At 39.1% G+C, this 27812-nt stretch overlaps 1 protein-coding gene across 1 annotated transcript; it reads left to right on the top strand.

Annotated features, from left to right (window-relative positions):
• The first annotated feature begins 115 nt into the window (after positions 1–115).
• On the top strand, positions 116–14709 carry LOC145779559 (alcohol dehydrogenase class-3-like). The gene is made up of 11 exons (XM_082591175.1): positions 116–225; positions 1209–1298; positions 1914–2067; positions 2405–2502; positions 2713–2835; positions 3162–3248; positions 3761–3890; positions 5610–5740; positions 12950–13085; positions 13836–13974; positions 14546–14709. The coding sequence occupies exons 1-11, from the start codon at positions 208–210 to the stop codon at positions 14568–14570; spliced, it is 1131 nt and encodes a 376-aa protein (XP_082447301.1). The 5' UTR covers positions 116–207; the 3' UTR covers positions 14571–14709.
• The last annotated feature ends 13103 nt before the right edge of the window (positions 14710–27812 follow it).

Raw genomic sequence — 27812 nt, 5'->3', positions numbered from 1 at the left:
TTCATGTTGTTGTTGGCCATTTAGTAGGGCACCTGCCTACTTAACACGCTTAAATTTCATGGATCATAAATGTGTGGCTTTTTGTGATTAACTTATATTGCATTTTAAAATGTGCAGTGTAAATTGATTTACCACTTTGTTCTTAATGTTCTCTTTAATTATATTATAAATTTGACTTTTTTGTAAATATATTGCCTCAACATTGAAATGGATACTGCTGGCAAAGTAAGAGAATAGCCTACCGGTACTTTGGCTAACCCAGCTAGTTGCTTAATATTGCTAGTTTAATTATAATCAGTTATTGATTTTCAATTCATTTACGGTATTATAAAAATTAATGTTGTAACTGAAACATAAACTAACAAATATATAACCTATATGTTTAACTTACCATTTTAGCACCAAAATTTGATTGTTGCTTACAAGTGTCGGCTTGCAACATTAAAATAGCATAGATCTTGATACAATGTGAGACAAAAGTCAAGGTTAGAGTAAGAGGTGGTCCTGTGTTTAAAGTGAAAGACAACTTCAATGACTGAGATTGTAGCTATAAAGGTGTTCTGTGACATAATCTTATATATTTATGTTATAATTTAGTTTAGCGTAGTAATTAATAATAATAATGTTTGTTTTATATAGCGCTGTATCCATCGCAGAATGAGTTGCCTCTTAGTGCTTTACAAAGCAGACAGTGTCAATGCAGCCATATAGAGGCGCAACTGAGTACATTATTACTCGAATCCATTCTATTGCTCAATGCCAGACAGGAATTAGATTCAGTATATATAATACCACTTTTTTTAAAGTCTTTGGTATGACCCGACAGTGTCTTGAGCCCATGTCTACCAATTTAGAGGCGGGTGCACTAACCACTAAGCCGGTTGTAATTGATTGTATTTTTAGATGACCTATGTTTAATCAATCAATGCTTTCCTTGCATCTCTTATTTATATAGTTGTGTTTTTTCATGTATTATAGGGCAGCCAAAGTCCTTTTGGTTAATGCATTCGGTTTAATCCAGTAGGCTATTTAACATATTGCATTAAGTTTGAATTCGATGAATTAAATCTGGTACCTATATAGTTTGTTCACGGCTGCTTTTTCTTGTTGATTGGCGCCACGGCCGGCAGTATTAAATTTTATTTTTTATTTGTGAAAATTCAGCAGTGGGCTGGGAAAAGAATTTATCTTGTCAATATTTTGTGCAGATGATCACTTGTTCTGCAGCCGTTGCTTGGGAACCAAAGAAGCCACTTGTTGTCGAAGAGGTTCAAGTTGCTCCACCAAAAGCACACGAGGTAGAAGCAATGTAATGTTCTTTGACAATGACATTTGTTCTATCGAAACATTAACTACTGTCCGTAGTTAACTTTTAACAATGTCTTTTTGACAAATTATCTTTAAAAAATAGTCAAAAGTTATGTACTTTTCACTTTGTGTGGACTAACATGTACTTGAGAGGTTACTGTTATTTTTTTATTCACTTGTTAAATTATTTTATTTTGTTATTTTGTGGATAGAATAAATTATTGTTACTCAGTATTAGATCAAATATAGTTATTACTATCTGAATCCTTAACAGCCTGTTTCACCTTTAACGGATCATCAGAAGGGTCTTATTCAAATAGAATCTGTTACTGTTAGAATTTTGTTACACAGTATTATGTGTTTTTGGTATTAAAGTGTTTACAGTCTGTTTTAAAAGCAGTTTTTGCGTTAATAATTTCCAAACAATTCTACAAATGCACAAAGAGTGAAAATTTAACATTGGTCATTTTATTCACCTGTATCTGTATTTACAAACTTAATTGAATATTAGGGTAAAAGTAATCCTGAGCATTTGTTGGATAGAAAGTTAAAAATTATTTAAAGTTTAACTCATACATGATAAAAAATATTTTGTTTTTGTTAAGGTCCGGATTAAGGTATTAGCCAGCGGTGTGTGCCATACGGATGCATTCACACTCAGTGGCGAGGACCCTGAAGCCGCCTACCCTGTTATACTTGGTCATGAAGGAGGCGGTATTGTGGAAAGTGTTGGGGAAGGTGTGACTGATTTCAAACCAGGTATTAATGGTGTGATGGCTGTAAACATGCACAATCAAAACGAAACTGACCTTTTTTTAAGTTATAATATTGTAGTATATTGCGTGGGGATCTGTTTGTAATTAGGCTAGCAAAACCACACCAAAATTTTTAACAAACCTTGCTTTTTGTAAATGAACCAAAGCATTTAGGATTGTAATTGTATCTTGAGTTGTGGTTTTACCTGAATATTCCATTAAAACATTATATTTTGTAATTCGTATTCTTGATTCTAAGCCAGCATCCCATTGTTAAATGCACAGTGCTGTGTGGCTTTAATCCATATCTACATCAATAAAAGTTTGCTACTCTTGCTCAGGCGACCACGTGGTACCACTGTACATCCCGCAGTGTCGTGAGTGCAAATTCTGCAGAAACCCCAAAACCAATCTCTGTCAGAAGATTCGGAACACTCAAGTTTGTAAACATTATTTGTATTGCAACCAATTTTCTGCAACTAGAGTGCTGCGATTACATCATTAACTTCAACAAAATACTTCTTTCCAGAAAGAAGTTGAAGTTTTCAAAACATTGTACAAAAGATAGTTAACCGTTTTCAAGTTGTCTCGACATATATGTTTCCTGTGGTTTTGTAGTTCGCTGTGTAATTTGTATTTAACTTATCAGGGCAAAGGTTTCATGCCAGATGGAACCTCCCGGTTCACTTGTCGCGGTAAAGAAGTCTTTCACTACATGGGGACGTCCACCTTCAGCCAGTATACTGTTGTGGCCGATATTTCTTTGTGCAAGGTGATTGTAGTACTACAGTACAGCGCAGACTGTTTCGGAAAAGTTTAACGCCAATATTTAGTTTCTGTTTCAAGTTACTAGTTTTTCAAATACCTTCGAACTTATAAGCATTAACTGAAAAACTCTTCCTCAATATCTACACAAAACATTAAGCAACAATGAAGCATTGCTAGAAAGTTAATGAAGCAATGATGATTGGCAAAATTTAAGTAAAATGCTTTACTTATTAAGATATTTACTTTAAAATACGCGTACCATTGATATTAATTTAGACTTGTTTCGTGTTGCTCTGAGCGCAAGTACAAAATTTTTTATCTTGATCATAGGTTGATGAAAAAGCAGATCTCGCTAAAGTCTGCTTGCTTGGGTGTGGGATTCCAACCGGGTATGGAGCCGCTCTCAACACTGCCAAGGTAGCTGTCTAATATTAATCACAACATCTTATTCAAACGACGTGAATGAAATCTCCACTTTTGTACATGTAACTTGGTGCTAGATATGCCTAGAAGTTTGTGGGATCGCAGTTAGTTGAAAGGCTTATTAAATGTGGTCGTTTACCACATGACTTGTTACGATGAGACACGTTACTACATGTAAATCCAGGGGAGGACATTTTTTGTTCAAAATAAAAGTATGACAAAGTCCAGTTTGAAATTCTTGTGTTGCAGATCGCGATTTCGGGTACTGAACCCTCCGCAGTACAACTTTATCAACAGCATAGTACAGTAAAATTTACAGCAGCTCACTTTAGAAAATGACTAAAAATGTTATGTGGTTGCTAAGAAACAAATTAGTCTGCGAGAAGTAATAATGACAATTTTTATGCAAATTATGAAGGTAATTAGGTCATACATTATAAAAGTGAAGTGACAAACATTTTATTTTTATATTATCGATTTGATGACTGATAACGTTTTTTCTAAAGGTTGAAAAAGGCTCGACTTGTGCTGTCTGGGGTCTTGGTGCTGTGGGGCTGGCTACAATCATGGGGTGCAAAGTGGCAGGGGCTTCCCGTATTATCGGGGTTGATATAAACTCTGGAAAATTTTCAGTTGGTAAGTTGCAAACGATTTGATGCCCAGCCATTAAATCGGTTCTTATATACATTGATTCAACGTCTGTAGACTTTGAATCAATGCCAACAGGGCTACTTTTTTGGCGAGGGCTTTGAGGGAATGCAGTAAAATTTGTTCTTTCGTGTATCATCTATATCAGCGTTTCTCAAAGTGGGCGAAATCGCCCCTTTGGGGGCGATTTTGAGCGCCAGGGGGGTAAAAAAATCAAAGGGGGCAATTGGGGGGCGAAAACACTCACAGGGGGCGAATTTATCAAGCCACCAATAACAGTCCAAGTGTCCAACGTCTAACAACAGTCCAATGCTCAAACCATTTACTGCAAATACAGTAGATGATTCCAACTTGACCGACAATGTATCGCTGCTGCGTGGATATGTGCGTTTTGTTCATAATATGAGAACAAAAAGAAATGATTTTTGCGCTCAGTCTTCCTACTGATATTCGGGCATCAAGCATCTTTAATTCTTTAATGCAGTGAAAAACTTCTACGAAGAGAAGGGGATTCCACTCAAGAATATTTTACAATGCGCAACTGATGGTGCTCCGGCAATGGTTGGAAAGCATCGAGGGTTCATTGCACTGATAAAAAGAGCAGTTCCTGGACGTATTGCAATACATTGGGTAATTTACCATCAGCATTTGGTTGCCCGTAAGCTCAGTCCTGAACTGCATGAATCACTGAATATTGTGATAAAATGCGTCAACAAGATGAAAGCGCAGGTCAAAATGTCTTTACTCAGTTTCCCAATTTGAGCGAGAATGTTAGGCTATTACAGAAGAACAACGGCAAAAATACTGCTCACATTTAGACATGCTTCATAAAGACATGAAACTTCGCTTTCCAGAATCTCGTAGACCTCCATGGTCCAAACTGGGTGGTACAACCATTTTCTACCGAACCTACAGACATACTGTAGAAGTGGAACTTCAAGAGCAGTTCATTGATATGCAAACAGATGATGAGTCAAGAGTGAAATTCAGAAATGATTGATACGCTTTGTTTTGGTGCCAGGTTGCTGGCAAGTATGAGCTTCTCTGGAAAGAAGCTAGAATGTGGATTTTGTGGTTTCCTACTTCATATATGGTTGAAAATGGATTTTCGGCTGTGGCATTGATGCTTTCAAAGCAAAGAAATCGCTTGCTAGTTCATAAACGGGATGATCGTCGACTCTATCTTACGAAGATGTCGCCAAATATTTCAAAACTTTGTAAAAGTCGCCACTCGCCAAGCTCATCCATCCCATTGAACATTATCATGTATTCATGTTACTGTCAATTTCGTTGATTAAATTCCCAAAACTAAATTTATCTATCACTCTATTTATCAATGTTTATTTTACTTGACAGAATTAGGGGGGCGAAATTTTATTTCAATAATGAAAAGGGGGCGATGGAATAAAAAAGTTTGAGAAACACTGATCTATATTATTACTATTTAACCTTTTGAAGGTAACCACTTTGCAGCAACTTGGGGAAGAGATCGGGCCAAATGCAAATATATATAATAGTTTTTAAATCCACACCTGTGATGTTGTAATATTGTAAATCCGATTGCCGGTGCAAGTTAATAATGCTGATACAGTTCAAGTATGCTTAAAGGCTGCCTGTAAATCCCGTTGAGCAATGTTTCTTGAGCTGTACCCGCTTGAATGAACATTTGTATCATTGAACTTTGATTATTTTTTGTCAACGTTGCAGCAAAGGAATTTGGCGCAACGGAATGTGTCAACCCGAAAGAATTGGATGTTCCGGTAGAAGAGGCCATTGTGGCTATGACTGATGGGGGGTGTGATTACACCTTCGAGTGTATTGGAAATGTTAACACGATGGTGAGTTAATTTGTAGCCTATGTCGGTTGTTGCTGCAATTATGCAAAGCATGCTATGCATAATGGCCTTTTACATGGTCTTCATCTATTTTTGTGATCAAAATTTCACAATTTTGTTTCACTTATTTTTAGCTTCATGTGTGATCTTCATTGTAGAGTAGCTTTTGTTCCCTTCACTGCACTCAATGGCCACAAGAGAAGACCACGCGGATTTAGCAAACATTTGCTTTCCATTGAGCCGATCAGAGCATGTTGGCTTTCATATGCTTATAACGTCGCCAAACGTTGCATACACGTACAAATTTGTCATTTATTGTTCGTTAGATTCTACTAAAGATGATTACTTATCGCGCATCGCAGAATATTGAATCGTGCTTTTGATTTGAAGTATTTCTTTGTTAAACACAAACCTAACGCTAGCATGGCTTCGATATATTACTCTCGTTGTGTTGACTATATGTAGTAGGCTGGCGCAAAATCTCCAAAAAAAAATTTTTTTCTTTTAAATTTTTCGTCAGTTTGGAATATTGTTCCCTTTGGTAAATGTATCTCCTACACCAAATTTTACAAAAAAATATTAACGTTTGACCCTGGTTCACCTGGTTTGAATTTTTTCAAAATATCGATTTTTCGCTTATCCCTGAAACTGCTCACTCGCTATCTTCTAATGCACTCTAGCATCTTAATGGACACAATAAGAGGCAGTAACACAAACTTGTAGCAAGCAAAGTAGTTTAATTAGCAGTTCCATGAACACTGACACGTGTATTACTCTCAAAGTGTCGAATTCTACCACATTTCAGACATGATTTTCTTTGTGCACTCTTCACGTAGTAAATATCTACTGCTTTCAGTTTCTTGAATCATTTGACGATGTTTATCGATTTTCACAGGCCAACAAAACTTTTTTTTATATAAAGACATGTGAGAGTCATTTTAAGGTATTTCGAGGCCCCTGATTCTAAAAATGCACTAAGTTTTCTCGAATTGGCTTTAGTTTTTGAGTTACAGCAAAAACATTTTTTTCGCAATTTTGAGCCCCTATAGATTTAACGTCATGTCGTTTACTACATAGACAAAACTGGAAGTAATCCCAGGCACATTTCTGAGTTGTATAAACGCTATTTGGAACCAATCACGTTGATTACAACCCAAACAAACAGCTATTTAACGTTTACTGGCCTAGTAACAATCAAAATATGATGCGAAGTAAGCCTGAGGATACAAGATGTAGAATATATAACTTGCGTTTTGCATTAAGGTAGGTGTGTGGTACAAGTAGCACCTTTGAACCCTGGGCAGTCGCCATGGATTGTTACACCATGGGTCTCGGGGAACACTGGTCTTGATCACACACCAAACTAACAAGTGGGTCCACGTCCCACCTCATGGGCAACAACCTCGACTGGTTGGCTAAAACTTGTTAGAAATCCTGCTGCCTTGCAGGAAATACTTTTTTAAGTAAAGGCTAGGCCCACCGCCAATAACTGTGGTTAGCGTCAGGAAGGGCATCCGGCTGGAAAATCTTTGCTCCAAAATATTATTTAAATGCAGCAAAAGTTAAAAATGGCCCCTAGTCCCCAGCAGCCCTTAGATGGGCAAGGGGTGCGAAGAATCTCTGGGTTCCGAGAAAACAAAAAAACATTGAAAAAAGATTATGGTGTTAGAATCGGATGCTTGAATGTGGGAAGTTTGTGTGGTAAAGGAACTGAAATATGTGAAGAACTAAGAAAAAGAAGGGTGGATATATGTTGCCTAGAGGAAGTAAGATGGAGGGGATAGTCAGCGCGGTTTTTAGGTGTCAATGGGAGGAGATATAAGTTATGGTGGTCAGGAAATAACACAGGAATCGGTGGTGTTGGTTTCTTGGTAAAAGAGGAATTGTGTGAGAAAGTAATAGAAGTTAGAAGAAGGAGTGACAGAGTGATGACAATGGTACTTGCTTTTGAAGAGGAGGTAGTGAGGCTAATCTGTGCATATGCACCTCAAAGTGGTAGGGATTACTTAGAAAAGGAAAGTTTTTATGATGTTTTGGCAGAGGAATGGGATTTACGGAGTTCAAAAGAGTTGGTGTTTGGATTAGGAGATTTTAATGGACATGTTGGAAAACAAGCAAATGGGTTCGAGGGCATTCATGGAGGGTATGGTTTTGGGGAGAGAAACATGGAAGGAAGAATGCTACTTGAATTTTGTGATGAAAGGAAACTTTGTATTGCCAACACATGGTTTAAAAAGAAAGAGAAAAGGAAGGTGACTTACAGCTCAGGAGGACATGAGTCGGAAATTGATTTTATTGTGGTTGGGCAGGAACAGAGAAAGTACTTGAAGAATGTGAAAGTAATTCCGTGGGAGTTGCAGCATAGACTAGTAATAGGAGACTTAAATATGAAAAAAGTGAAGAAAATTGTGAAGAAAGAACGAGTTTTTGTGAGAAATGTGTGGAAACTGGAGGAAAAAGAAACGAGAATTAAGTTTGTGAAAAGAGCAAAAGAGCTGGTAAACATGAGTGCGCAGGAATTGTGGGCTTCATTTCAGAAAGGTGTCCTAGCAGCATGTGATGAAGTATGTGGGAAAAAGAAAGTGAGGAGGGATCGTGGAGACACATGGTGGTGGGATGAAGAGGTGAAGCATGCGATTTCACAGAAAAGAGATGCATACAAGCAGTGGCGCAAAAATGGGTCAGAAGAGAATAAAAAGAAGTATAAGAGTATGAAAAAGAAGGCAAAGAGGGTTGTTGCAAGAGCTATGAAGAATGGTGCTGAGGAGGAACTTAATAAAATGGGGGAAAGCCAAAACAAAGTATTCAGACTCATAAAGCAAATGAAAAAGGATGGGAATGATATTGTAGGGGGAAGATGTATAAGGAGTGGAGATGGGAAGTTGCATTTCAGCCCGGAAAGCAGAGGAGAAGTGTGGAAGGAACATATGGAAAATGTTATGAATAAGGAGAATGTATGGGATCATATGACAGAGGTTGATCTGGTGGAGGGTCCAGTGGGAAAGGTTACTCGTGATGAAGTGGTGGAGGCAATGGGGCAAATGAAACTGCATAAAGCAGCCGGTCCATCAGAAGTGAGCGTAGAGATGATAAATGCAAGTGGAGAGTTGGGAATTGAAGTAATGCTACAACTTAGCCAAAGGGTATTAGATGGAGAGGGAAGGCCGGAGGAGTGGAAGCATAGTACTCTTGTTCCATTGTTCAAGAGAAAAGGGGATGTGAGAAGTTGCAGTGCATATAGAGGTGTAAAACTACTAGAGCATGGAATGAAAATTGTGGAGCGAATACTAGAAAAGAGGTTGAGAACATTGGTGAAATTAAATGATATGCAGTTTGGATTTATGCCAGGAAAAGGTACAGTGGATGCTCTGTTTATATTGAGAAGAATGCAGGAGGAATACCGAGAGAAGCAGAGAAAACTATATATGTGTTTCGTCGACTTAGAAAAGGCATTTGACAGAGTACCAAGGAAAGTGATGGAGTGGGCAATGAGGAAAAGAGGTATACCGGAGGTATTAGTGAGAGCTGTGATGTCTATGTATGAGGATGCAAGAACAAAAGTGAGAGTTGGATCAAATTATTCAAACGAGTTTTTTGTGAAGGTTGGTGTACACCAAGGATCAGTTTTGTCACCTCTGATATTTTCTATTGTGGTTGACGTTGTAACTGAAGGAGTGAGGGAGGGCTTATTGAGTGAAATTTTGTATGCAGACGACCTGGTCTTGACAAGTAATAGTATGGAGAGACTGGAGAGAAAGTTTGAGAAATGGAAAGAAGCATTTGAAACCAAGGGTATGAAGGTGAATCTTAAAAAAACAAAAGTGATGGTGAGTGGAGCAGAAGGAACAGTTGTTGAGAGCGAAGTAGATCCCAGTGGAATATGTGGCAAGAGAGTGATGAGAAATTCAATGCAATGCAAGGAATGTGGAAAGTGGGTACATGCAAGATGTGCTAATGTCAAGAGAGCCGCAACAAGATTGGCGAAGTGTTTTGTTTGTGGGAAATGCAGTAAAGGAAGGAATGAAGTGGAAGGCCATGATGATGAGTTCTGCCATGGCATAGAAACTGTGACAGACTTCTGTTATCTGGGTGATCGGATAAATGGAAGTGGTGGATGTGAAGCAGCGGTGACAACAAGGGCAAGATTGGGCTGGGCAAAGTTCAGGGAATGTGGGGAAATGTTGTATGGCAGAAAATTCTCACTAAGGATGAAAGGGAAAGTATATCGGAGCTGTGTGCGGCCTGCAATGCTATATGGTAGCGAGACATGGATATTGAGAGAGAGTGAACTGGCAATCCTGAGAAGAACGGAAAGGTCAATGGTGAGAGCAATGTGTGGGGTGAAAACGAGAAGGGAAAAAAGGACTGAAGAATTGTTGGATATGCTAGAGATGAGAGAGACCATAGACCAACTGGCAAGGGCAAATGGAGTAAGATGGTATGGACATGTGATAAGGAGGGAGGAAGGAAGTTTTCTTAGAAAGGCACTAGATCTAAAGGTGGATGGGAAGAGGAAACGCGGTCGTCCAAGAAGAACGTGGAAACAACAAGTGAAGGATGAATTTAAAAAAGTCGGACTGAAGGAGGAAGATGCAAGGGACAGGGTGAAATGGAGAAAAGGGATTAAGACAATTGCTGCGCGGAAACAATCGGCCACCCCCACTAGTGGAGAACAAACCGACGATGGATTATGATGATGATATTTGTTGATTTCAACAGTCTCAGACTTACTAAGTAAGCTACTAAGTACAAATAAAATGCATACATTGTTTTGCTTAACAAACTAGACAAATAAACAAAACAAAGCTATCGATGAACAAACGCAACTCTTTATTATGATTGGCCTACTGAGCAACACCCATCAAGGTACGAAGGCCATTTATATAATTACAGAATACAAAGTTATGTTCTTCAGTAAAGTAGCTGCATTTATCCTTGCTGCGGAAGAACGTAATCTTGGCCTTGGAGTCAAGAATGCCATGTTGATCGAGATGAGGAGCCAAGATTGCAGCTACCACTTTTGATAACTAAATCTTTAACTAGGCTACTACAGTAGGTGGTAGAAATGGTTTTGAGAAAAAAACTTGACCTTGCTCCAAAACATTACTGAAGGTATTGAGGTTACTCTCAGTCATGCCCGTTTTCCTATTGTTTCAAGCAAATCACCACTTGAAACTATAGAGAGGGCAAACAAAAAACAGAAATAGCAACGTCCATGCAATGACTGCCTTGCACACTCCATGTAAACATGATGTTCCAACTTCCTTCGAACATCCTCACCGTGCAAAAGTATCAATTTTCATGGTGATTCCACGGCTCTCTTTATGTCATGGCACTCTGAACTTCTTAGCCTTGAGCCTAGAAACGGGTTTGAGTGCAATGTTTGCATACTTTAGGAGGAACCCAGGACTTATCTTGATCACCCAGCTTCATGTCAAAGTAATAATAATAATGCTTGTTTTTATATAGCGCTGTATCTATCGCAAAATGTGTTGGTCCTCTGCGTTGCTTCATGCAGCAAAATATATCTGGGTTGTTTGTACAGCATCCTACTTGTCAAAGGCATATTTTATTAGCCTATATGCCATTTATTTAGCCAATAGACCAGAAAAAAACTTCTTGCAGCAAAGACTTGGCCTTAGCAAAGGCTTGGAAAAGAACTTCATTTGTACAAGTATCCATTTCAGTAGGCCTACCTTTTCAATATAAAGCTGCATTCATAAACACATGACTTTCGGGGTATTTTTCTTGTGATGTAGGCCTACTGATTCACAACTGTTTTCATTCAGTATTTATGTCTCCCTTACGTTAAACACAGTTCATTTCAACCTTTGCTTGCGTTTTGAACTTTCGTGCAATATGAACCAATTGAACTAGACAAGTGCAATTATGACATCATAATGGTAAACAGGGCTGAAAATAAGTAATTTGCTAATTGAATGCTTTTGAGAAACGATTTCAAAAATATTTTCATTGTCGAATATCTCGAAAACTAGAGGCAATTCGAAAAAACTAAGTGCATTTTCGGAATCAGTGGCCCTGAAATACTCTAAAATGACTCTCATCTTTTATGCCAAATTTTTTTGTTGGTCTACGACGTTATAGATTCACTGACTGCGAAAAGGCTGTAAAATCAACTAAAATGACACTAAAAGCATACACTATTAGTGACTCTCAGACTTGGAGTAGGGTGAAGATGTTCCACGGGGAAGTTACCAGAGGAAGTGACGTCAAAATCACGTGGTCAAATTTTGAGAAATCCTCTCTTGAGATACGTACTTCTAAACCACTTCGAAATTTACTAATTTTTCAGAAAAATTCAGAATTTCTCCTTGGGTGAACCAGGGTCAAAGGTCAAAACCCAACAAAAATTTTTGGTTTACAAATATCAGTGAGCAAAATGGAACATTATTCCAAACTGACAAAAATTTTAAAGAACATCAAGGAAAATGAGCCACCCTAATACAGTATGTAGTCTCTCATCTAGTAAAGTTGACGTTTTTTTTTCAACATATTCAAACGTTGTATTGATGTAACGGTAACCAATATCACAACCTAGCTTGTTGGTAATTTGCATATAGAAATAAACTTTTCGATAATCAAGGAGAAAGTACCCTATATTTTTGACACAAAACTGCCTTTCCTGACAACGGCTGTTTTCTGCTTGTTTACTTATAACCTTGTTTCGCAATCCCCCACAAAGCCGGAGTTTTATGTAACCCCCAGATAACAAAATCCGTTTGCAAATGTTAAATCTATGTAAATATGAAGGATTTTGTTGTCTGGGCCTCTGTTGGTAACTCACAGTTGTGGCAAGGACATCTGCGTACACGTAGCAGGTTATTGGTGTTCTAGCAATGTTACCGTGATTAGGTATGAATAGAATCTTAGGCTAGATTTTTCTGAGACTCGGAGAGTATGTGTTGAACAATATTGAATGCGACGATATCGGTTTAAAGCTTAAGTATTTTACTAATACGCAAGTAGCCATAAGAATATAGTTTTCTTAACTACTACTGCTTATCGACATTCAAGTCATTTGCGAAATTAAACTGCCGCTGAGATATGTCTTATTGTCTTATGTTAAAAACCCATCAATAAAAACACGTTGGTTCTCTCTGTTAAATGCAGAGAGATGTAGCAATGCAATTATAGTGACTATATCGCTTTAATCTAAGATCCTAAAAATGAACTTTTATTCATCTGTTGTAGAAATCAGCACTCCACGCTTCACACAAAGGTTGGGGCGTGTCAGTCATCATTGGGGTAGCTGGTCGAGGTCAGGAAATATCCACTCGTCCATTCTGGCTGGTCACCGGTCGGTCATGGAAGGGGACAGCATTCGGTGGTATGTTAACATACTCAATCCATGTGTTCCTCGTGTGTTCAACGTTCAATCCAGTTGTTTGGTATTCACCTCATCAAGACCACAACGCCATTTCTTCATTTCTTTGCCAACTTCTGCACCGACCTCTTATGGTTGTTGCAAAGCTCCTTAGGCGTGTATTGGAAATGTACCCATCAGACAGTTGTATTTCACTTCTATGCATCACTTTGCTAATAGTTACTTTGACCAACTTTCTGACACATTTTGTGAAGCAGACAGAATTGCTTTCAATGAACACAAAGCACGTGGTAATTCTTGTCAACTTTTCGCAACAATCGCTTGTTAAGAAAGGCTTGATGGTTAGCGAACCGCAGTGCTCGTTTTTCTTGAGAGGACTCACTCAGCCTTGTGCTGACTGCCGACGTAGACCGTATCTTCTGCATACTTGCTAATTTGTTGTTCAATTGCGTGATTTTAACAGCAAGAAATTTGATTGTGCAGCAGCAAATAATTTAATTTTTGGGAACCTGAAAGCATTTCCCCTTTTATTCTTTTTTTTACATGTGCTAGCTGAAGATGCTATTACTATAGCGAAATCGATTCTTAACTTAATAAATTACACTAAGAGGTTAGATTGTTGTGCAAATGCCAGCATTTGATGAATGCAAATTAGCAGTACCCCTTTTATTTGATTTTCAACTTCTTCATCATTAGCAACATGTGTTCATGAGGTACCTTGTTTACTTATAATATTGTATTTCCTCGGTTTAGGCTACAAGAGTGTAGACAGCGTTCCTCTACTAGTGCAGGATTACTTGAACAAGAAATTGAAAGTCGATGAGTTCGTGACGCATACTCTGAATTTGAATGAGATCAATCTAGCCTTTGACTTGATGCATCAGGGAAAAAGGTAAGACTCTTGTCTGTTTCAATAAATGTTAGAAGACTTTATATCTTAATTATTTCTACGCCTGTGTGATTTTGCAGCCCGCAGTTTCATAAGTGCTGTTTGGTTTGACAACTGCGATAGCTTTTGACAATCGGCTTTAAAAATGCTTAAGTTAAATCCTGTCACCGGTAAGTGGCGAGATGTAGGCTATAGCACCAGCGTCCTGTAGTTCATTTGCAAGTTTGGGACAACTCTATTTTACGTTTTGGCTTGTTATTTTGGACAGACGGAAGTAAGTAACTAGGTAAACGATTTAAATTGTCACATTTTGCAGTTAAAAAAATGACTTTAAATTTCCCTGGCTTTATCCCGTCGAAGTTTTGATTGCCTCCTATTTACAACTGTTAAACGATCATATGACACCCCCTGCTCGTATGAATCCTCTCTCTGACGATCGACGCTATATTATTGGACGTCAGATGTCATTCAAAGTAGGAATTTGATTCGTCACAAAAAGCCACAATGTGACGTCATAGCATAAGATGTTGACGTTATTGCTTCAAACTTACATTAACCATCGTTTCTTTTTCAGTTTGAGGGCCGTGGTCAATCTGTAACTTGCAACATGGCGGTGCTACCTCGTATCGTTTAATTGCGAATGATCGCTTTGTTGGCTGCCTCAGTAATTATGGTGTTCACTTTATAACTTTTAATCATACCCGTTTTCATCGTGACCAATACAGTTCATGCATCCTGGATGTTGTGTGGTCTCATATCATAGGAAGGATTGCCATTTCTGACACTGAACGATCTAATTATGAGGTCTAAACACTTTCAGTATGATGAGGATTTTGCATAGCCTACGCCAGGGGTCTCAAACATTCTGGCGTGAGCAGTCGATAGAAAGATCAAAACCACTCAAACAAAACTAAGTCAGTAAAATATGCGATTAAGACTCCCCATGACGTTCTTGAAGCGAAGGTACCTGTAATAGTCCGGCAGCCTGTGACGTTTTTGTAACATCATAAGGTACAAAAGGTTTGAGTGTTTTATCAACCTTGCCCCACTGTGGGATGTTCAGAAATCCACATCCGAGGTTTCACTGCTCGGGCGTTTGGGGGCTACGGCCCGGTGAAAAACCCATTTTGGGGGTCAAAAAAACATCATAAGGTACAAGAACAAAACCTACGCCAGAGTTTATGCCTTCACTTGTAGACTTTGGAACAAGTCGATCTGGGTGCCCCAGGTGGGGCATTCCCGAATAAGGGGCCCCCAAAGTTGGGGCAAAATACGTAAAAATAACATCATAAGGTACAAAGATGGAACTTGCATCATCAGTTAGGGCATGTTCCACTGAGTACGAAACAACTTTTCTTATGGCCCCAAGGTGGGGCTTAACCTTATTTTGGGGGTATAACCCCTAAAATTCACAAAATTAACATCATAAGGTACATGGATAAAACCAAGTGTAGGTGATAGTACCTCACTTACGGACTTCAGAACATTAAAATTTGGTCGCCCCAGGTGGGGCATTCTCGAATAAGGGGCCCCCAAAGTTGGGGCTAAATACGTAAAAATAACATCATAAGGTACAAAGATGGAACTTTCATCATCAGTTAGGGCATGTTCCACTGAGTTCGAAACAACTTTTCTTATGGCCCCAAGGTGGGGCTTAACCTCATTTTGGGGGTATAATCCCTAAAATTAACATCATAAGGTACATGAATGAAACCAAATGTAGGTGATAGTACCTCACTTACGGATTTCAGAACATTCAAATTTGGTCGCCCCAGGTGGGGCATTCCTGAATAAGGAGCTCCCAAAGTTGGATCAAAATACGTAGCCTACCGGTAAAAATAACATGATAAGGTGCAAAGATGGAACTTGTATCATCAGTTGGGGCATGTTCCACTGAGTTTGAAACAACTTTTTTTATGGCTCTAAGGTGGGGCTTAACCTCATTTTGGGGTATAACCCCTAAAATTCACAAAATTAACATCATAAGGTATAAAAGCAAGTGTCTCTCGTGTATATTTCAAAACGCCTGCAAATATTTTGGAAAATCAACGAAGCGTGTAAGATATAATATCTACACAGCATAACATTTGCTTATTAGGTTAAAATTTATCACTATGAAAATACATATTGTACGCAGGGGTGGATTGGCGGCTAATCGTTAGCCCTCTGGGAATTCGAGAACGTTCCCGGTTGGCCGGTCAGAGGGTCACTGTCCTGTTTTATGTACAAAAGAAAATTTTATTTGAAATATAATAGTCGTAGCGCTATAGCCTATCCTTATTCTTTGTTTGAATAACACTGACAATGATTGAAGTTACAAATCGAAGCTTGCTATACAAATACGTACAATGTCTAACTTTATAGCCAGTGCCGGTCTTTGGGGTGTGCGAACCGTGCGATCGCACAGGGCCCGCAAATTAGGGGGCCCGCAATTTACTCAGAAAATGTAGTAATTTTTGTCATTTCCAATGGAAAAATTCAACAAGTGAATTCAACGAAGGAATTAGCAACAAGAAAACATAGAAAAACAACCTATTTCGTCCCCTGAACATTTCGTACCCTGAAAAGATCGAGAAAAAAACAACTTTTAGCCGAAATCGCTGATCGGAGTTGCCGCAAACATTTCAAAATTTCTCTCGATCTTTTCAGGGGACGAAATAGGTCGAAATTCGATTTTGTTGACAGCGGACAAACGTGTCTAGTCTGAGCAGCTATCTCGGCGGACACATGAGATTTAACTTCGATCGTCACTCTTAATCACTTTATGTTGATGATTCTTCACTCTGAAAGGCCTTCTTCAGACCAGACCATTGAAGGTTAAAGCGCCCTGTAGCTGCCTAATACACAACATAACTGATTAACTTCCACCGAACGAGGTCGCGTGGCTTCTTGCGTCACAATGCTCTGGGCAGGACTCGGAAAACTTCTGCACTCATGCTACTGTTTTCTGCTGTGCAAAGTTTCACTAGGCTTTTATCCTTAGGTGTATGTTTGCGTGTCAGGTGAGCGAAAGTGATGGAGAGCAAGTACTGTAGGTTCATCGTATTCATTCTCACTTATAAAATTTTTCCTGGGCCTTTTCTTTCTTACTGTAATACCAAAACTTAGCCTACTCGTATAATTTAATTTTGTAACACTTGAACTAAATTGCGCTGATTATAGTGTAGAAGTAGGCACTCCCATCCGTTCTTAGCGAAGAATTCACCGTCATTATGCTGATTCAATGTCATCAAACGTTGAAGCAACCTAAAAATCCAAAGCTTTTGTGCTTAATGGAAGATAAGGGATACAGCATTAACATTTTCTAGATGCACCCTAGAATGTGCTGGAAATTATACAGTATTCTCAACAATTATTTGTGCTATGCAATCACGTCAGGGTTAGAAATGTTTAAGGATTCAACCTATTTCGTACCAGGGTTAGAGTACGAAATCGGGGTGCGAATTGTTCAGGGGACGAAATAGGTTGCATCCAGACTCAACATAGAGACATAATATAGCTTTATTTCCGAAAAATGCCAAAGAAAACATGATCTTGAATTTTGCTATGCCACTGGACAGCACCATTTTACAGTAATATTCATACCCAAATTTTTGTTGAACATGCTCTCAGAATGCCCCAAATTCAAAGTAATTTTTCAAAAATCTCTGGGGGAGACCCCCAGACCCTCCACCGCTAGGTGTTGCCTTCTGCAAACACACCGCCAGGCTTCGCCCACCGACCGTCAAACCACCTCCCTTTCCCCTTTCAAAATACCTAGCTACGCTACTGAATTGGATCATTGTCATTGGGGCCCGCAAAGTATATTCTGCACAGGGCCCGAAATACCCTAAGACCGGCACTGTTTATAGCCTACATCATATTACCGGTTCCAAGACTTTTTCTGAAATGAAATAAATTGTTTGTGAAACGAGCATTTTTATGCTAAATCTATTTTGATAGAAGTGGACCGTTATTATTTTTAAATTTCCGGGCTAATTCAATTTGCTAATCCGTTCCTGATTGTACGTAGGCCTACCTACATTTAAGTTTCTCTCAGACTAAACACTGAACAGAAACAAATCACACTATGTGGTCTCATTTAAACAACTGAGAGGGCTTCTCGAATAACATGTGATTTGTGCTAAAAGAAATGAAAAAATTGCTCGCTACAAAATAACGAAACCTGGAACGGCGTGCGAAAGAAACATTAAATTATACACTAGTAGAACGAAAAGACGCACATTGAACTATTTAAAAACGTATGCCCTGTTCATCAAGTCAAAGGGCTTCTTGAAAAAGCATGCCTCCTGCATAATCTCTCTCGGGTAGGCTATGCATCATTGGCCCCGGTTTGCAGCCATGTGAAAAGATCAATCCTAACACTTTGTTCTATGTGGTTTCGTGAGTTCTGGTGGTAACCGTAAAATTAATACAAGTTCAAATCATACTCTATCCCCATGTTTACAAGAATAAAAGTAAAAAGTTGCTTATGTAGGCTATAGCCTACAGTTTATTTATGCTTGAGGTGGAGAAAGGCAAAAACATCTATTCATTAAGGGTCTGCAGGTTCGTTGTCAGAAAAGTCGCATTCATCCGTTTCTGTTGTTTCATCATCTGATTCTGTTCCGTCTTGGTCCAAACCCTTCTCACTTTGCAGAACGTTGTCCAGCGTGGACGGAACTGGATCTCCGTGAAACCAAACCAGTGAATTTACCATCTTCCAAACGCCAGCCGCTTTCAACTGGTTTCTGGAAAAAGCTTCCTTTTTCAGCAGCATGATTCCAAATGCCACAAATGTAATTCGCTCTGAGTATTTTCTGATGGAGCACAGTTTTGCACGGGGGAAAGTTGCTTCCATCTGAACCTTTCAGTCGTCGCAATGGATTGGAACCTTTCGGTTTGTATGTCTCAATGAATTTTTTAAATCGTAATTCATTAACGCAATGACCACTTTTACATCCATACATCTGGCACACAAATTTTTCAATGCCTTTTTCATTGTTTTCATCAAGATTTTTCAAATATCCCAAAGCAGCAAAGGCATGTTGAGCATGCACATTTTTCTTCAATATATTAAGGGGTCGAGCCTTCCCTTTACCCGAAAAAGCAGCTGTATGATCACAGCCTGTAAAGCAATGAAAACCGGGAAGCGACCGAAGCATGTCTGGAGATAAAGTACTGCCAAGCTTTGATACATCAATATATCTCAAAGTGTTGTTTGTCTTTACACCAACTTCCATCCGTATGTTACGTTTTTTTGTAGAAACGACAAATTTCCCAACAATATAATCAGAACATTCGTGTCATTAGAGCGAACTACCACATTTTTCACATCTTGGCATGCGGTGACGATGTGGTACATTAGGCACGTATCTGCTTCTTCGTGGTAGCATAACAAGGACTCCTCTTCACCACACAGCATTTTTTCGCCATCTTTTCGATAAACATAACATTTTTCATCAAGTGTAGCATAAAAGAACCTTAAGTCGAGGAAGCTGGACTACTCATCTGATTTTCAAGAATTAACAAGAAAATGCACCAATGCTTGCTTGAAGTTGTCATTCCTCATTGCGGCTGCCAAATTAGCAGGTCGTTTTATGGCCTCTCCTTCGATGACGTATTGCTGATCGCAAAAGCCATGAATTGCTCGGCGATCTCGCTCGGCATCTTTCATGGACGGCGATACAGTTCTATTGAAAACAACGTGTATTGTTTTCCCACTGTGTCTGCACAATTTCTTCAAAGTCGTCTTTGCAACACCTCCGAACGTCATCGGCAAATCTCCAAGAGTGTGAAGAAGAAACATACCATCGATTTCAAAAGCCTTCAAAAGCATTGACTTTTGGGTTTATTTTATCGTTGCATCCATATGGCACAAAGACAGTTTTACTGGTGTAAGGGGGTAAGACAGCATCAATTCCACGTCTACCTTGTGATCTACTGCTAAACATAAGTTAGAAGCCTTCCCATCAAATTGCGTTCCATTCTCAACTGAGAAAATTTGCCTTCGCGGGTTATGCTTTTCACAACGGCAGCTTCAGAAGCAAAGTTGCAGATTTTGTTTCTACGTGTTGGCTTGTTGAAGGTGCTAGCGTCCAGGTGGCATTGACTTATAAATTTGTTTCTATCCTCAGTTCCTTTTTAAAAAACATTCAAAAGAAAATTTGAAGTGGCAGGAGCGACTGCTTTTCCTGTGCTAATATTGAATAGAAAGAATACATCGAAGCTTGCACTAAATGGATTAACTGTACTGCTTATTTTTTGCATTAGTTTATCCAAATGTCTGCGGTCTCTATCGATGCTTGAAGGACGAAGGTCAAATGATGCTTCCTCTGCTGATGTCATCCCCAGATCTTCATAGAAGTGATGAAGGATCGATCGGCTCATAAAGTGGGTAAGTGCCCATCTCTGTCTGGCACCAATTGAATTGGTAAAAGACGTAATCCCAGTGAGTCGATTGGTGGATTCTGCATTGATTGTTTGCTCCAAAGTTTGATCAACAGCACATCCGCAGAAGTTTATTTGAGTTTATTTTACGGACAAGATGCCTTATTCAAACAGATCACTTATTCCAGGGTGAGCTTCTTCCATTTTTAGCATGTTATCCTGCAGTCGCAAAATCCATCTTGCACAATTTGGTTGGTTAAAAATGAAGAACACGCTTGACATCTCTCCTATGCAGTGCACAAACAACTGATGATTTGCAGAATGAATGCTCCGAGCAAAGAGGAGGTACGTCTTGACAAGTTTTAAGTATCCATACCAGTACTGGGCAGTCTTGCTATTTTCTCCTGTTTCGGTTTTCCTTTAAAATTCTTGGTAGGAACTCAAAAAGTCTTTAACATCGTCATCCAAAAGCCAATCGTTGACTTGGATGGACGAATACATAAACGACGTAGTTCTTCGTCCAGATTTTCAGGAGCAGGGCATTGTAACAAGAATTGATTAAAATGCAAGATTTCTAATGCTGTTCTGAAAAGAACGTGTATTCGTTTGCACTTATTGTAATGAGTACCACGCAGAAATCCGTTAAGGGATCCTTCGGCAAGAATACCAGCTTCTGTTAGGATGTATGGACCACCTGAACCATCCAAGTACTTACCCATAGCTTTAAAGAACGCCATGCAAATGTAGAAACCACCCAGTAATATGAACAAGCGGTCACATTTCGGACTTTTTTGCTCTTGAATGGTGAGGGCATGTTTTGCAATCGCCAGATCGTATGTAACACACAGGTACTCTTGCTACCACATGTACGTATGCTACTGTACACTACAGTCTTCAACCGGTGAAATATTAAATTATACTTGCTTATTAAGGAATTATGACTTTCGCACCCGGTATCAGTCTTTGTGCTAGGAAAAATCCTCAGGTGAAACAAAAAAATTTTTGACGTTTTGCAAACACTTGGTTCCATCCAAATAGGCTACAACCTTGAATTTGGGGTTGTATATCCTAAAATGAGGTTAAGCCCCAACTTGGAGCCACAAGAAAAGTTTTTTCGAACTCGGGGGAACGCGTCCTAACTGATGATAAAAGTTCCATCTTTGCACCTTATCATGTTATTTTTACGTATTTTGTCCCAGCTTTGGGGCTCCTTATTCGGGAATGCCCCACCTGGAGCGACCAAATTTGAATGTTCTGAAATCCGTAAGTGAGGTACTATCACCTACACTTGGTTTCATCCATGTACCTTATGATGTTAATTTTGTGAATTTTAGGGATTATAGGCTACCCCCAAAATGAGGTTAAGCCCCACCTTGGGGCCATAAGAAAAGTTGTTTCGAACTCAGTGGAACATGCCCTAACTGATGATGCAAGTTCCATCTTTGTACCTTATGATGTTATTTTTACGTATTTTGCCCCAACTTTGGGGGCCTCTTATTCGAGAATGCCCAACCTGGGGAGACCAAATTTTAATGCAATGAAGTCCGTAAGTGAGGTACTATCACCTACACTTGGTTTTATCCATGTACCTTATGATGTTAATTTTGTTAATTTTAGGGGTTATACCCCCAAAATAAGGTTAAGCCCCACCTTGGGGCCATAAGAAAAGTTGTTTCGTACTCAGTGGAACATGCCCTAACTGATGAAATAAGTTCCATCTTTGTATCTTATGATGTTATTTTTACGTATTTTGCCCCAACTTTGGGGGCCCCTTATTCGGAAATGCCCCACCTGGGGCACCCAGATCGACTTGTTCCAAAGTCTACAAGTGAAGGCATAAACTCTGGCGTAGGTTTTGTTCTTGTACCTTATGATGTTTTTTTGACCTCCAAAATGGGTTTTTCACCGGGCCGTAGCTCCCAAACGCCCCAGCAGTGAAACCTCGGATGTGGGTTTCTGAACATCCCACAGTGGGGCAAGGTTGATAAAACACTCAAACTTTTTGTACCTTATGATGTTACAAAAACGTCACGGGCTGCCGGACTATAATGTGTGACAGTTAAATCAGGCCCTTAATTATACATTTTAGCTTGGGGGGGCTCAAAAGCTGTTGCGAAGTAAAAGGCTATGCACATAACATTTGTAGTTGCAATTAGTCTAATTTGCGGTTTTTCGGGCAAAGGCACGGCATATGTTATAAAGTCACAAGGTGCTAGATAGCAGTAATTTCGAATGATTGGGATAATTCCAGCCAAAACATGGGTAATTCCAGCCAAAATGATTGCAGAATAGAATAGATGCAGTCAGTGGCGTAGCCAGGAATTTGTAAAGGGGGGTTTTTGACGACCCAGCGGCGGGGGGTGTGGGGGGACTCCCCCAGAAAATTTTGAAAAATTGCTTTGAATTTGGTGCATTCTGAGAGCATTTTCAACAAAAATGTGGGTATGAACATTCCTGCAAAATTGTGCTGTCCGGTGGCATAGCAAAAGAATAAGATTATGTTTTCTTCGGTATTTTTCGGAAATAAAGCTAAGTCTCTATGTTTTCTTGTTGCTAAATCTTGGCTGAGATGTTTGAATGTTTGGTATTGACAAAACTCGCTCTTTTAATGCAGTTTTGCTTAAAATTAGGCAATTTCTTTTTAGACTGAAAGCATCACACGTGCCAAAGGGGGGGGGGGGGGGGGTTGTAATCCCCACCCCCCCCCCTTGGCTACGCCACTGGATGCAATATTTTTAACACACAACTTTGTCAGGAATGACCCTCGTGACTTTGTCTGGTACAGGTCTCCACCAAACCAATTTATCCCCTTTGGGGTGTAATATTCGGCAGTAAACGTAAAAAAACACTCACAGCTATCCAAGCTGATACCAATGTTGATTTATTTGTTTTTAAGAGATATTCATGGACAATATTTCCAAAACCAGCATCTTACTCCATTGTAATTGCTTTTACCTGAGATGCCTTGCCAAAAAAACTCACCCAAATTTAAAAATCATTATCGTGCAATCTGTCTGGAATAACCCTATAACTATTACCCCACCAGTACATAACAACTACAAAATTACAAGCAAGATAATTGTACAAAGTGACATATGAGAATCAAAAAAAAATTAATTATAGAAAGTCTTGGGTCTGGGATTACCGTAGGCTACTCATTTGGAATTGGAAAACCAAATGTAGCTTGCCTGGCAGAGTTTTTACTTTGAGCTTGGGGGGGCATTGCCCCCCCAAGCCCCCCCGGCAATTACGGGCCTGAATTAAATCCATAAATGTAAGATAAGATGGTGGTTTTGGTCACAAATATAAAAATTGCCGCTTTGACGTTCTCAACATTTGTTTCTTCAATTTTCGTGCCGAAAACGTCACACAGTTTAAAAATGGTTATGCAAGTTCCTGTAAAACGTTGAAGATTTAATATTGCCGTTGGTGATGGCCTGGGTGTATTGCTTTCGACTTCTCGAGCATATTTACTTTATTTTCTTGTGTTTTTATTGTTGTATGTGAGATCAATTACCTGCATTAACCACATCTATCACCGCTATTATTAATTAGCCAACCTTGTATCATTATTTTATTCAGCCACTAAGGTTTGAGATCGATTACTACGATCATGGAAAAATTGATCGCTCGGAGCAGTTCTTTTTGTTCACTGACCAATGAATACCAATTTCTAAAATGCAGTTATTTTTGTCTCATGAGCTTTGCATATTGCTTAACAAACTCATAAAGTTTTAGAATTCATAAAAAAGCATCCAATTTTAAAACGCAGTTTAAGTAGGCTACGTCAAATAAACGTGTTCGAAACTTTTACTTCGGCAATTGCTGACGCCATGTCACAATTCGTAATTTTACATCGGCAATCATTTGCCGCAGCAAAAATGCTAATTTTGAAGGCTGCTCAGGTAAGAACAAGGCCCTGAAACATATTTGTAGCCTACTAAAATGCACTGTCCGCCCCGTTAGTTGAGTGGTTACGCGTCCGGCGCGAGTTCGACTCTCGGGGTATGCGCTTGAGCAACGCATTTTCAGGACTGCTCTCCATTCAGCGGCAACTAACGAATGGAATAATTTCACAACAATCGGAAAACTTCACTCTGCCATTCTTGGTAATCGGCCCTGCGTCAAGAGCCTCTACAAGTATGCGAAATTACCAGGAATGGAATAACCTACCAAGGCTTTGTCAGTCCGAGGATAAAGATTCAAAACCAACCATCTGCTTCCCAACTACCGTAGAGCTGTTCCTCGAGTTTTCCTTTGTCGACGCTCAGACTTTTCGAGAAACTTTTATCAACAGCATTTCTCAGTAGCTTAAGTGGAGAATTGTTGACTTGTGGAAGCCGGTGACCAAACATGGCCTACCATCGCGGTAGTTTCGGAGGCCATTCAACTACTTTTCATCGATCATGGCCACCAGGAGCTTAGAGGCCTACTAGACATTTTATCGCTACTTTTGCGTCATTTTAATGCTGCGAAAAATTATCGCTGCTATTGTCACATCACGATCACATCGCCTATTCACAAATTGTGTCGTTTCGCAAGTAACCTTGGTATTTGCTGAAGTCAGTTCTTCAAGGGTTTAATTTTTTTCGCGCTTTTGAAAGTCGATTGCAAGATTTTAACTCCCCAGGTCCATCGTTTCGTTCTTACTACTTTTTCTTGCGGTCTAACGTTCTTACTAGGCTACCCTTTTGTATTGCGTTTGAACTGTGTTATTTCGTTTACTGACTTCTTATTGTGCATTGCGGCCCTCGGGTTGATTTATAAGTGTTCATTTGGCCATCACAGCAATTTGAAATCCTTGGCATACACCCAAGTACATCGCCTTCGTCGCTAAAACAGCAGAGTTTAAAAAAGTTTCAGCATAACTAAAGATATACCAACTTGCAGTGAAAATATAACTCGCTGAGAAACGCCAAGGTACCCCACACTACGTAGGCTACAGTCGTACAAGTTCTTTACAGCTCTTCCGAACATTATTTCTCCACTTGGTGCCGCAGTGTACCCACAATTAAAGTTGAAAATGTTTCCGGTTAGATTTCAGAAAAAAATGCATTAGATATTCTAAAATCATGGATGCAAACTCATATTGAAAACTAAAATTTTGAACTTGTTCGAGAAAACCATGACGTATGGCAACCCTATCGTAAATCTACAGAGCAGGTGACCAAATAAGAGTAAATGCACAAGATCGTTAAGCTGCGTTTGATGATAACCCAAAGTTTTCTTTCGAACTGAGGAGCTCTTTTTATTTTTAATACAGCACTTAATCGCTCTAGTATCCAGGCTTATACGCGGTGGTTGAAGTTGAAGATTTAGTTTTAAATGACGGGAGGAGCCAATCTTCAGGCATAAAAGTAGGCTACTGCCAAACATACAGTAGCAGCATGCTCTTGAAAGTCCTTTTGAGCGTTGTACTTGTAGTGCAGTCGTGGGACCTTGAAAAGTGGTGTTTGTGGGAAAATTTTTTTATCAAGCTGATACGTTGTTCAGACCTTCCCCGTATTATGCAAATGGCTCAGAAAAAAATCCCCATCAATTGGATGATGGGAAACCACTTTTTGGGCCCTTTTTCCAAATGACGTCACAATCCCTTTTGAGTCCAACATATAAAAATTTCAAGTTTTTCAAAATAGGACATATTATACATCATTTTTTAGCTTTTTTCAAGGGGAACAACTTTTTCTATTTATTTTTATTTATTTATTTGCATTATTAAGCAGAACCCTAAAAATGTACAGAAAAAAAGTTATTACCGATTAAGCAAAAGGATAAATCCATGAGTTTCAGACAAATTTGAAATTAATTGTCACTTATTTATTCTATATTTTTTAATAAGAATTAAACAAAGTAAGCGAAACATAAATTGAAGCCATCATCATCATCAAAACCGTCAAAGATGTTGCTTTCCTCCTCGTCTTGTCCCGTTTCATCTTCATTGTACGAGCATTCCTTTTCTTCGGTACCAACATCGACGTTTTGCAGAAGTGAAAAAAAGTCTTCATTCTTAAGTTTTTCGTCTAGTCTCTGGAGTATGTCGTTCATACTAATTATTACTTTGATACGAAAAAGATGTGAAACTATCTTTGTATTTCAAGCATACTTAGGCTACTATACTATCACATTCAACACCATGACATTCACCACACGAAGAAACACATGCCATTCCATAGTTAAGACAGGTGCAAGTTTTCGTTCCACATGGATGTTTCGTTGATTTCTTAGCCTACATCTGCATCTAATTACTTTGGTCAATGCTTCTGGTTCTATATGCATATATCCGTCATTATTGGGACAAGTTCGTTGTTGTTATTGTTTCTCCATCCCCATTCACAAACATTGAATTTAAATTCTTGACCAAGTAAAGACGTAGCCCATGGAAGTAGGCTGCTCTTTGGCTTGGTGTTAGCTTTTCCTGTGCAATTATTTACTTCGTCCAGGAGCGCTTCAACAAAGCCTGGAGCATCAAAGAAGCCAACCCAAGTATTAAAGATATCAAAGAAGATCTTCTTTTCCTCCATGCATGGTCAGGATGCGACACAACGTCATCGATATTTGGAAAAGGGAAAGGAAGTTTGGTTACGAGTTTGCGAAAATCAGAAGCGCTGACAGAGAATTCTGCAATTATCAGCAATGTCTGGAGTTCCCAAAATAAGGTCAGAGAAGCATCTATAGCTTCATTCAAGATCTAGTATGGTGACAATGAAGATTCAACGCTTACTACACTCAAGTATGTATTTTTACGTAGGGATTATATAATAATGTTTACACTTTTAAGATATTGTCCAATTCTAGATACCCTGTATGTAATATTCATCTTTGTTTACTTTTAGACATGGCAAATACATGCATATGGCAATGGCATGCAAAGGGATAACATCATGAGTGCCAGTCTTCCAATGATGCAGTAACATAATAACTACATCAGTATCACCAGCAATGACATTTACTAGACCTTTTCGAAGAGAAGCATAATCAAGGGATTTCGCTACAAAGGAACTGTCAGCATCATCAGAGCAGTTGTGAACTTCAACTTCGGATTGTCTCAGCACGGTAGAAACAAACTTGATGAATTCAGCCTTGTTTTCGATGCAGGTGAGGTAGCGATTTTGAGCAAAAGGAAGTGAATTGCTCGGATCTATTTTCACAAACGTGCTCTTTGGAACGGAATTTCGGCGCAAGTGCTCGTAACTTTTAGTACTTTCGTCATCATAGCCATCAAACACAACAACAGCATGGGTATAATGGTTTTGGTTATATTTCACATACGAATTTCAAACTTCCGAAAACTTCATTCCTTTTTTCCAGCAAACTTTATGTAGTAATGCACCACCGTCGATAATAGAAGTCACTTGCTTGTTGATTTCCTCCAAAGCATGCGACAAAGAACCAAGCAGAACTTTTCGAAGGGAGGGTTTGTCAGGCTTTTTCGTCATGCCTTCCTTGAACATCGACATTGGCTCTGAAGTCAA

Source organism: Aplidium turbinatum, chromosome 11, assembly GCF_918807975.1.
Source record: "Aplidium turbinatum chromosome 11, kaAplTurb1.1, whole genome shotgun sequence".
In the NCBI taxonomy this organism is placed as follows: domain Eukaryota; kingdom Metazoa; phylum Chordata; class Ascidiacea; order Aplousobranchia; family Polyclinidae; genus Aplidium; species Aplidium turbinatum.
This window is presented reverse-complemented; position numbering and strand designations above follow the sequence as displayed.

Excerpts from the sequence above, each read along its gene's own strand:
- LOC145779559 (XM_082591175.1), top strand. Across the intron at positions 1,299-1,913 it reads CTCCACCAAAAGCACACGAG|GTCCGGATTAAGGTATTAGC; the intron begins GTAGAAGCAATG and ends GTTTTTGTTAAG. Across the intron at positions 13,975-14,545 it reads TTGATGCATCAGGGAAAAAG|TTTGAGGGCCGTGGTCAATC; the intron begins GTAAGACTCTTG and ends TTTCTTTTTCAG.